This window comes from Cervus elaphus, chromosome 13 (genome assembly GCF_910594005.1).
Source record: "Cervus elaphus chromosome 13, mCerEla1.1, whole genome shotgun sequence".
NCBI lineage: Eukaryota > Metazoa > Chordata > Mammalia > Artiodactyla > Cervidae > Cervus > Cervus elaphus.
This window is the reverse complement of record NC_057827.1, coordinates 8,284,939-8,296,618: the sequence shown is the minus strand read 5'-3', so window position 1 is coordinate 8,296,618 and position 11,680 is coordinate 8,284,939. Positions and strand designations below refer to the sequence as shown.

The 11,680-nt window shown below is 43.8% G+C and overlaps 1 protein-coding gene across 1 annotated transcript in view; it reads left to right on the top strand.

Annotated features, from left to right (window-relative positions):
• The first annotated feature begins 1,635 nt into the window (after positions 1-1,635).
• GABRB3 (gamma-aminobutyric acid type A receptor subunit beta3) overlaps positions 1,636-11,680 on the top strand; it is a 271,733-nt gene continuing 261,688 nt past the window's right edge. The window contains exons 1-3 of the mRNA XM_043922453.1: positions 1,636-1,811; positions 1,943-2,034; positions 2,243-2,310. Of these exons, the coding sequence (XP_043778388.1) occupies positions 1,732-1,811; positions 1,943-2,034; positions 2,243-2,310 (240 nt within the window). The 5' untranslated portion in view covers positions 1,636-1,731. The remainder of the gene's footprint in view (positions 1,812-1,942; positions 2,035-2,242; positions 2,311-11,680) is intronic.

Here is an 11,680-nt window from a genome sequence, read left to right as displayed (position 1 = left end):
CCAACTCAGGAGTGGAACCCAGGTCTCCTGTATTGCAGGTGGATTCTTGTACCATCTACGCCACCAGAAAAGCCCAACTTTATCTTTTAACCTATCTTACTACCAACCTTTCAGGAAATTGCTGAGTTTTATAAAAGGCAATAGGTTTAAAATTAATTCCAGAAACATGCCAACTTGAGATCCAGGGTCTAGATTGAGATATTTACTTATATAAAGTCTTGACAATAGAAAAGAAATAGAAAAGAAAAAAAAATACAGAAAAGCAGCATTTAGGTCTTGGAATGACCCGAGGAAGTCTATCAAGCAGCAAATGGACTTGAATTGCAGGTTTTGTTGGTTGACCACAAGTAGGAATGTGTAATCATCTTCCTTAATATTAGAAGTCTGAAGCACACAGTTCTTAAAGAAAAATCTACAACCTATGACCCTGGGGGAGCAAACATTCCTCAGGAGCACAGTGGTGATACACAGCGCAGGGTGGACCGTGGTGTTTATCTGTCTGTTTCTTGGCCAAGGTGCTGGAGGTCTTCTAAAATGAGAACCAGAGGGTGCGGTCCGGTCATGGAGAACACGAGGTTCCTAGTCTGATGTTAAGAACCACGGACAGCTCCGGGCTGCGCCAGAAAAGGCATTCTATCTTTCCATTCCTCGGAATGATAGTACAGGGTCTCCATGTCTGATGCGGACTCTAGCTTCTGATAATAAAGCCAGCCTGCTTATCTGGGCTTCTCTTTAACACTCATTTAAGTGTATCTATGTGAGTAGGTAGGGAGTGCTCACATGGAATGTTCAGGGGGGTGAGAGTGAGAGAAATAGTTGAAGGAACCAATTTAAGAAAATAGTTTTATATTGCATAAATAATTAATCGGGCCGCCTTGCAACCGGCAGGATGGGTCAGGCGGGAAAACCCGCGGGTGGGGGCGGGAGCGGGGATCCCCGTATCGCCGTTAGACGTTCAGTGACTGCGGGGGAGAGTGGAGCCCACCCGTGTCAGGTCAGAGGCGCCGCGCCATGTGCTCTGGGCTCCCGGCCATCCTGCTGCCCATCTGGCTCTCCTGGACCCTGGGGACGCGAGGCTCGGAGCCCCGCAGGTGAGGCAGGGGCTTCCCTCGGGCCCGGCGTCCTGCCTCCCGCGCTGCAGCGCAGGTCTGCGGGCAGAGGCGTTCCGCAGCCGCCGCGGGCTCGGCCTGCACCGCCGCCGGACGGGGGTCGCGGCCAAAGGGCCAGGCCGGGGAGCAGGCTGAGCGGGGGCGTCTCGGGAGGAGTGGAGAGCGTCTCCTTCGCCGTTGCTGCCCGCGTCGCCGTCACCGACCGTCCCCTTCTTCGCGGGTGGCTGGGGGCCCAGCGCGGCTGGCGGCGCGGCCCACCCCTGGCGCTGCCCGGCGCCGCGCGGTCGCGGCTGCAGCCCGCGCGCCGGGCCGGCAGAGCCCCGGGTCTCGCTCCGCAGTCACCGAGGCGGCGGGGACGCTGGGCGCCGGGGCCCCGCGGGCTCGGGAGCGGGGCCCGGCTGGGCGCGCAGCGCGGCGGCTCGCGCGCCCCGCCCCGGCCCTCGCCGCGCGCCCGCGCCCGCGCTCCTCCTCGCGCGCGCGCCTCCCCGGCCCTCCCCCTGCGCCCTCCTCCGCTCGGGGCCAGCGCGGCGGCGGCGGCGGCGGCGGCAGCAGGAGCAGCCCCGGCTGCGGGTCGCGACGGCGGCGGGGCGCCCCCTCCCCCGTGCCGGGGCGCGGCGGAGGGATGTGGGGCTTTGCGGGAGGAAGGTTTTTCGGCATCTTCTCGGCCCCGGTGTTGGTGGCGGTGGTGTGCTGCGCGCAGAGGTAGGGTCGCGGCTGGCTTGCCGGGAAGCGGGCCGGGCGGCTGGCAGGGTGCGCGGGTGTGCGCGCCGGGCACGGGCGGGCGAGCCGCCGCCTGACCCGGCTCTCTCTCCCCCCCTCCACCCCTCCCGCAGCGTGAACGATCCCGGGAACATGTCCTTTGTGAAGGAGACGGTGGACAAGCTGCTGAAAGGCTACGACATTCGCCTGAGACCGGACTTCGGGGGTAAGTAGGCTGTGCGCGGCCGCTGCGGGCTGCGCGACCCCCCGCGCAGGGGCCTGGGCGGAGGAGGGAGGCCGGGGCCGCTGCCGCCGAGCTGCGGCCGCGCGGGGAGGGCTCGGCCGGCTCCCCCTCCTCGGCGGCTCCCGGGCCCCGGGGCCGCCGCAGCCCGTGCCCGAGCCTGGCTCACGGCCGTGTCGTGCACTTTCCGCAGGTCCCCCGGTCTGCGTGGGGATGAACATCGACATCGCCAGCATAGACATGGTTTCCGAAGTCAACATGGTGAGTGCCTGCCCTCCCCGGGTCCAAGCCTCTGCCCCGCCGCGCGGGCCCGCCGGCGGGCTCGGGACCGGGCTGGAGGCCTGCGCTGCCGGGCCGAGCTGGCCGGGCGGGCCACCCGAGCGGTCCTCGCCGCGCCGGCCTCCGCCTGCTCGCGCGCCTCGCTCCGCGCGCCTCTGCGCGCTGAGCAGTCGTCGGCTCGGAGCCGCGCGGAGGGCGCGCCTTTCCTGCGGTGGGAAGGGGTCCGGGCTCACCGGAGCTGGGCACCCCCGCCGCCCGCGAGCTCCCGGCCCGTCCCGCCGTCGGTCCCCCGGTGCCCAGGCCGCCCGGAGTGGCCTCGCCTCCTTAGCAACAGGCGCCGGGGAGCGGGGGAGGAGAGCGCAGTGGCGGGGGAGCTTGTATTCTGGGTGAGAGGGGCTCAAGGGTTGCTTCCTCGGGGGAGGAGGTGCTGGCCGCTGGAGAGCGCGGAGGGCGGAGGTCGGCGTGTCCTGCGCTGTCTCGGGTCGGTTTCCTGAGTCCAGTGGCTTTTCCGAGGGCGGGCTCGAGCCGCCGGGCTCTGTCTGAGGTGCTGACCGTGCTGGAGGGTCTGGGCCGCCTGCGGGCCGTCTCTTCAGGGAGGGCGGAAAGCTAGGTAACCGAGTGTTACTTAGGGCTGTGTTAATGCGAGGAGATTCTGTGTTCTGACCTGTGGAAGCTGGAGGTCCCTGTCTGTCCAGAGGTGTGAAGTGGGTGTCACAGTGTTCCTCAGGAACCTTTAAGACAACACGGAATAAGGAGAAAAAGGACCCCTTTCATTTTTTGATTGAACTGAAAGACCAGGGGTTTTGGAAACAGGTTTCATTTTCTGAGTGACACTTTAGAGGATGAGAATTTGGAAAAAAAATATTTTATTTTGGAAGAAATCGTTTGGCAACTATTCTTGCTAAAATATAGCACCAAGAATATAATGAGGCATGAGGGAGACTCCATGGATTTCTCAAGTCTGGTGGACATCAGAGTCACATGGGCGAACTTGTTTTGAATGCTTACTCCCAGGCTCTGATTCTGATTCAGTGGTGTGAAGTGGAATCTTGGGGGTCTCTGTATTTAAAACTAGTGCTTCATATTTTTTTTTTTCAAGCAGATGTTTTATGGGCAGTTTTTTGAGAAACATTGTAAATAACATAGAAATGTGGATGTTTACCAATAAACTAAAATCATGACTTTAAATTGATGTTTAGCAAGATATATTTAAAGGCATACACTAGTATGGATTTTGTAGGAAGAAATTTTTGACTGCACGAAACTACTGTTAATTAATTTTTTACTCTTAACCTAAAGGATTTAAAAAGTACTTTTCTTTCAATGTATATCACTAAGGACATTTATATTCAAATATGAATAATAAACAGATAAATAAATAAATTGTTAATAATAATGCATGAGGAAGAAACTTTACATATATTACACTAAAAACATCACATTTGTTTTACTTTTTTAAATTTTTGAAAAATCATTCTGTCAAAAGTATGTCTTATGACATTAAGGAAACAAGTTAACATGTTCAAGATATACTCTGTAATCTGTGATTTCCTTAATTGGGAACTTCATATTCCATAGAGAAGAAAGTTTTGTATAGAAGTTAATAGATTATTTAGGGGATTTTTATGTCAAAAATTATTATATTGGATGTCAAATAATGAAGAAAACATACTGATGTGGCACTTGAAGAACTCTGTACAGTGTTAAAACAGCCAGGGAATAGAGAATGTCTTGTTGCAGATCATTACACGTTTACTGTGAATGAATTTTTAAACTTAGCTATCCAGTTGTTTAGACATCATGCTGATATTTAGCACCTTTAAAAACTTCATGCACTGTGAACTGAAATGTCCTAGTTTTCTCTGAACCCAATAATAGGAAGACAATAATAGGAAGACAAATAGGCCATTATATTGAATAATCTTTAAGTGCCTATACCAAAGCCAGTAATTATGCCTAATGTACCATAGCATACTTGTATGGCTTTTGTTTTGCATTTTTATGATGTTAATTTTTGTGGTTCTCTCTATATAAGTTTATGGTAAAGAAAAATTGGGAATTGATGAAATTGGAAATTGAAGGCTATTGGACAGATGGACGGGCTGGCATCTGAAATATCTTCCACAAGTGGATTGGTAAAAACATCCACTAGAAAAATCTGATTTCCTATACCTCATGATCAGAATCAGAGCTCATAGTCATAGCTGCTATATTTGATCTATTTTTTACTGAAGGAACTTCAAACTTATAGCAATAATTAAGTATCATTTTGGAGGTGACATTTTATAGAGAAAAACAGAGTATGTGAGTATAAGATTAAACCCATGTTTTTAATCACGTTGCTTAAAAGCAATGCATTGTATTTGTAAGCTCCCTTAATTGCCTTACTAGTTACACAAAACTTAAGTGTTGTTAGGTTATGAAAAAAGAAAGGGGCCTGCCCTAAGGGAGAGAGGGAAGGAAAGGGGGAGGGAAGGAGGCAGGAAGAGGGAGGGGAGAGGGAGAAACAGAGGACTTCTGACAGGAGAAGCTTCTGAGAGAGCTTATGAAGTGGCACTTAAGTTGGGTGTGTGAGTAGGGGGAATAGAATTGTGACTGGCATAGACAGAGGAGGATATTCTGGGTTAGAGAAGAAATTGGCAAAGCTATGGATAGATAGATCAGCAGGACAGGAAATTGTGGAGGAGAGACTCAAAAGATGAAATTGGAAAAGTAGGACAAACCCCGTTCACCTAGGATCTTCTCTGCCTTGCCAAGGATTTCAGATGCTAATTAATTTTCAAGAATTAAGGAGCCTGTAAAGATTATTAAGCAGATGATTGACATGATTTAAGTTGTGGTTTAAGATGAGTATTGTGACAAAAATGTTAATTTAGATGGAGTGAGAATAGTAAAGTTAGCAAGAAAATTCAGGGTAAATGATCATGGAAGGTTCTTTGAAACTGTTCTCAAATTTTCATAGATATGCTTTTGAAAACATTTTTAGTGAAATAAAGATTTGTTAATATCTGAAATAAGGATATATAGAGCATGTATATCTCAAGGTGGGACAGATATGTTCTTGTTAGTAACATTTTGAGGGTGAACATGAAGCAAATAGTTACTTTTCTTTTTAAACAGTTGTAAAACAGTCTTTATCTACTGATGGTTGTATAGGTAATGCCTCCAAAGAATGCCTCTGACCTCAAAGAATTAAATAAATAGATACATTATACATATACATGTATATAGCATGATGTATTTTGGTGTTTTATATTAACAATCAAAATGGATTTTAGTATTTTAATATTTAACATTGTTTTGCTGTAACATGTTTCACTGATAATGGAGATATTTTGTATTTCCATTTTTCTTAAACTTCTAATTTTTCTTTTTGTGTACTTCTTTATTTAAAATTGACATATAGTTAATTTGCAATCTTGTTAGTTTCTAGGGTGCAGCAAAGTGACTCAGTTATAAGCATATACATATATATATACACACATATATATTCTTTTTCAGATTCTTTTCCATTATAGGTTATTACAAGATATTGAATTTAGTTGCATGTTCTATATAGTAGGTCCTTATTGTTTACCTGTTTTATATATAGGAGTGTGTGTGTTAATCCCAAACTCCTAATTTTCCACTTCTTACTTTTTTAAATTAGTTGACTTGACAGCAATCAAACAAAAAATCATTTTCTTTTATATAACTTCCCTTGTTCTCTTAGCTCTTGTTAAAAGATTATGTTCAGATAATCTTTTAAAACTAAGCATGGTTAACTATTTGTTGAGATTTGGTTTACATATTTCTTTAAGTGAGATTGTACATATGAAAGTATACTGTCTACTGAAAATTTTTATATGCATGTGTTATAATTCTGATGTTAAAATTTTAGCACTGGTCCAACTGTGAAATAAACCTGTTGAATAGATAGGTGGAGAGATAAGTGGACACAATTACTGAAAATATAAGATACGTAAGGGAATGTTAAAGTATAAAACTAGAAGAATTTAATTAAATTTTTTTTTTTTACTGAAAGAGAGTGAAGTAGTTCTGGAACTCTTTAAAAATTGTTCAGATAATAAGAACAGTATTTTAAAGTAGTCATATGAGTTCTTTTTGAATTTGAATTACTAGAATAAGCCATTGTTTGATTTGCTAATTCAGAAGGAACTATACATTTTCAATTTCTTGAGATACTTAATTAAGTATTAAAGTATTGAGGATATTGGGCTTCCTTGGTGGCTCAGTGGTTAAGAATCCATCTGCTAAGGCAGGAGACATGGGTTCGATCTCTGGGTTGGGAAGATCCCCCTGACAAGGAAATAGCAACCCGGTCCAGTATTCTTGCCTGGGAAATCCCATGGACAGAGGATCCTGGTGTGTCCATGGGGTCACAAAAGAATCAGACGTGACTTAGCTACTAATCAACAAATATTGAGGATATAAAACTAGATTCAAACTCTAGTATTAAAAAGGCTAATGTTCTATGATTTAACTTTATTATTTTCTGCACTTAATTCATCTATTAAAATTGAAGTGAATTAAATTATTAAAATTGAATCCTGTTGGTATTGCTTGGTATCTGAAAAAAATATCAAATAGTATCCAGACTTGAATTCCTTCTAAATTGAAAAATAAAGTAATAAGAGATTGTATCACTTCTGTTAAAAAAAAAAAAAAAACAATTGAAGTGAAAGTTGATTAGTTGTGTCTTACTCTTTGCAACCCCATGGACTATATAGTTCATGAAAATGTAACTATAGAATTATTTTTTTTTATTTCATGCATATAAATCATAAACTGTTATCTTGTTTTAGTTGTGAGTTCCTTTTAGGTGACATATAATCTGCTGTGTTTAGTTATTATGAGAGGTATATTTGTCCCTTATGCTTGTTGTATTGTATTCCTTCCTCATTGATTGCGTTTTCCTCTTCAAAATCAACATATTTTTTGGTGTCTCAGTATAAAATGAGTATGGTTCGTAAGAGCATGGTTTTGGAACACCCCAGCAAGCAGCTTTGGTGCTGCGTTACTGTAAAATAGGTGCTGTTTACTTACGTGCACAACACATAAGCATTTATTCTCGCTGTCTTTCCTGTTTTCCGAAGAGTGGGAAAAGGAGAAGGTCACCTTGGTTTGAGTGAGCTGGGATCAGCTGGAGAATTTAGCTTTTAGGCATTTTGATCAAATTTATGTTAATCAGCTCCCCTTCCTGTGCCACAGAGTCTAGAGTTGCTCTGCCCGCGGGGCACCCAGTGTCCAGGACCTGGCCGGGTCCTCAGGCAGAGAGGCTGAGTCCCAGGGGTCCCACTGCTGTGCTGCAAAGAGCCTGATGGGGTTGGGAGTTTCAGGTTCTGTTTCTGGACCAATGGGAACCTCTAGCCTTGGGCAAGTCCCTTAATACTCAGTAACTCAGTCTCTGGCTTCTCAGATGCCCGTGGCACAAAGATGCCTGGCTGATAGCACAAAGGCTTAGCTCTACACAGAAAACTGAGGTGAAGATACCCATACGATCACAGCCAGACACACTGGTATTAGGAAACCGTCCCTTTCTGATTTTTTATGGAGAGGCTCTGGCTTCGTTGTTCAGAGTTAGCATATGAATTGTTAGTCGCATTTGAATTGTTACTAGCATTTTAAATGTTGGAAATGTGCTAATGCTCTTATTATCACTTAAGCTGAGGGATGACTCAGCAGAAAGGAGGAAGTGTTTCTCTGACCCAATTGGGTTTGAAAAACCTCTTACATGAAAGGCACTCCCGGGGTAAGGTCCAGTGAGCATGTTGGCATTTGGTTCCAGGTTGCTGCATTTAGGAGGTAAAACTGTTTACTGAGGACATTACTTTTTGCTGGGAGTATGTTTCGTGCCTAAGTTATGATTAAACATCAATGCTGGGGCACTGATAAGGAAGCATATAATGAACTTAAGAGATGGATGGGAATAACGCTTACATAATATGCTCTTTATGAAAGGAGGTTTCTGTTTAACATTAGAAAGAATGATATGGGAGGCAAAGAGGATGCTTTTTGTCTTTCCCCTCAGGGAGGTTGTAAAGCTTATGTTGCTACATCTCTTAAAAAATGAATCTTCCACACATTGCCTTGTTGTGAGCAACCTCTTCCTGGAGCCTTTGCCAGGCTCAGTAGATCCTATGTTGTGTTGCACATAGAAGTAAGTACTTGGTTTGAATTAATGGCACGAATCTGCTTATTTATATATTAAAAACTTTATAATTTTTGCCAATAAAGCAGTATGAGTTCAGCATCTGATTTTGTCAAGTCTGTTATCTGTAAGAGCTCTTCTTTGCTTCCATTTGTAGCAGAACCTTTCTTTGTCCTGTGGGTTCTGTATCATAACACTCTGGTTGTTGTTTAGTTGCTGAGTCCTGACCGACTTTTTGATCTCATGGACTGCAGCACGCCAGGTTCCTCTGTCCTCCGTATCTCCTAAAGTATCATATCATATATACTCTCATCATGCTAGAAGCCTACTGAACATTTGGTTTAAATAAATCAAGCCTGTTGACCATTGCGAATCTTTAAAATTTTCTCATGATGCATATTGAGGTATAACTTAGGGAGATGACAGCTAACAACAGCTTTATGGCATTTTGCAGTTGATGAAATGTTTCAGATATTTTGCATATTTGATCATCAAACCTGATGATCGGCTTAGTGAATTATATCTTACAGGGAGATGTTACTCTCATCTCCATTGTTCAGGTGAAAAAATAGCCTTAGGAACAGCTCTGATTTACTGTTGATACAAAGCTGGGACTTGATCTTGTTTCTTTCTGCCTCATTGTGCTACAGAGCAATTAAAAAATGCTTTCTTAGGGCCTTATGAGGTTTAACCTTTTTCCATGATCTTCATTGCCATCTGAAGTGGATCTTCCAGTTTACTTCTCTGTGCTCTTAGTCTTTCCTTTTATCGCTATCAAGTGATGTTACTATCAAGTGATTGCTGTTAAGTAAGCATGATTCTGGTGTGCTTGTTTGTTTAGACTCTTTCTTCCCCCTTTTTCTCCTCCTTGAGACTATAAACCTCATGAGGCAGATCTGTGTGTCTAAGAACACCCTTTCATAGTGCAAAACCAAAATCTAATAGTTGCTATATAAATAGATACTAGTGTCTATTAGATATTGGTTGAAAGAAACATCTATGAATGAAGAATGAATGAATGAATAAATATAAAATTCATGAATAAATAGGTGGCTTTCCAATGAAATATTTTTATCCCAGAATTTGGGCTCATGACCAAGAAGAACCTTTTACAGGCTAAATGTGATATATATAGTTTTTATTTTAGGGGACTTAATTTAATCAGAATTTGTATAATTGTACACAGTATAGTGGTAGTGCTAGTGGTAAAGAGTCCGCCTGCCAATGCAGGAGATGTAAGAGATGTGGGTTGGATCCCTGGGTCAAGAAGAACCCCTGGAGGAGGGCATGGCAACCCACTCCAGTGTTCTTGCCTGGAGAATCCCTTGGACAGAGGAGCCTGGTGGGCTGCAGTCCATGGGTCCCAAAGAGTCGGACACAGCTGGAGAGACGTAGCATGCAAGCAAAGTACCTTCAGCTGTTACGTATTTTATAGCATTTAGCCCCTTCCCTGGAGAGCTTTTACACTGATTTCAGTGTGGAGAGGAGGGAAGTCATTGTGGTGGAGCCGTGATGTACAGCCTGGGTAAGGATTAGTGGAGGTGTTTCAAACACTAGTCACTGGTGCCTTTGTTACGCTCAAAGTTTTGTCTCTAATTGGGAGTATATGCGGCTTGAGCTTTCCTACATGATAGGGAAGTTTTGGTGGTTCTTCTTAATACAGAGATTCATTAAGCTCTGCATTCCCTCTGATGCCTATTCAGCAGTGCAGTGTAGCTGTAGTGGTTTTCATTTGTTTGCTAGCTTTTCAGCACAGTTTACTTCTGGGCCATTCATGCCAGACATTAGGAAGACTCTCTAGCGGCAAAATTTGGAAGACTAGGACTGAAATAGGTTTCATCTCTTGGCAATTTGTTCAGTCCTGTCAATTCAAGAGGGCTCACAATGGAGAGCTTGCCTCCGATCTCTGTGGAGGGAGATGTAGAATTCTCTTAATCCTTGGTTACCAGGAGACTATATTAAGAAATAGAAACCATTTGTAAGTGTTAACTCATGTATCCCTTTTTGCATTTTTACACAGAAGCATTGATATAATTAACAAAAACCTTAGCATGCATGGAACTAACATTTCAGATGAATAGGAGTAAGATTAAAATATGAGAATGTCATAGCTCTTTAAAAGTTCTAATTTGTGCTTTTCCAATCAGTCTGAGAGAAGGTATGGATTCTATTGAATCCATTTTATTACATCATCATATTTTACTTAAGTTCTATAATGAAAGAATTCCTTTTATCTAAAATATTTACTGAATCATGCTATGATTCATGACATGAATATATTTGTTTTATTTTGAGTTGACTTTAAAGGATAGCAAAATCTACTGGTTTAAAGCTACATGACTCTGATTGTGTTTGATACATATATATGAAGTGTTAGCTACTTAGTTCAATATCACATCACTCTTCTTTTAAAATTTAATTTTTTTTATTAGACTTTACAACTGTCAACTTTAATGGGTAGAAGGAACACGTTTTCTGGATCATGCATCATTACAAGTTGTGTGTGTGTGTGAATCTGTGAATCTATGCAAACCAAAAATTGTTTTAAAAGAGACAACAATATGATAATTCATTGTAATATCATTGAATTTTTTTTCCCAATCATGACTCTAAAAATCCATCTGAGAGAGAAGTCTGTATATCAGGTTGAAAGACTAGATTAGTTACCAGGGACAGTGCCTGTTATGTAGAATATGCTTGGTGAATACTTTTAAGTGCATCTGTGTAACACATGACCCTTGTGGTAAAACTGTATCTTCTGTTTGTTTCATGGAGAGATTCCCTTATCTTGGTGTTTGTCAAGCGCACAGAGGGCTTCCCAGGTAGTGCAGTGGTAAAGAATCTGCCTGCCAGTGCAGAAGACTCAACACACACTAGTTCGATCCTTGGGTCAGGAAGATCCCTTGGAGAAGGAAATGACAACCCACTCAAGTATTCTTATCTGGAAAATCCATGGACAGAGGAGCCTGGTGGGTTCGGGGTTGCAAAGATTTGGACACAACTGAGTGTGCACACGCACGTGAAATTAACCATAGTTGTACACATATGAATTCCTGTGAACTTGTCACAGAAAAGACATCCAAATTACGGAAAGCAGTGCCATTCCTATGGTCTAGATTAGTGGTTCCAAAGGTATAGACCAAGAAGCCTTCTGTGGTGTTGGAGTGATTGCAGAGGCTGACACAAATTCACGCCCGCCCG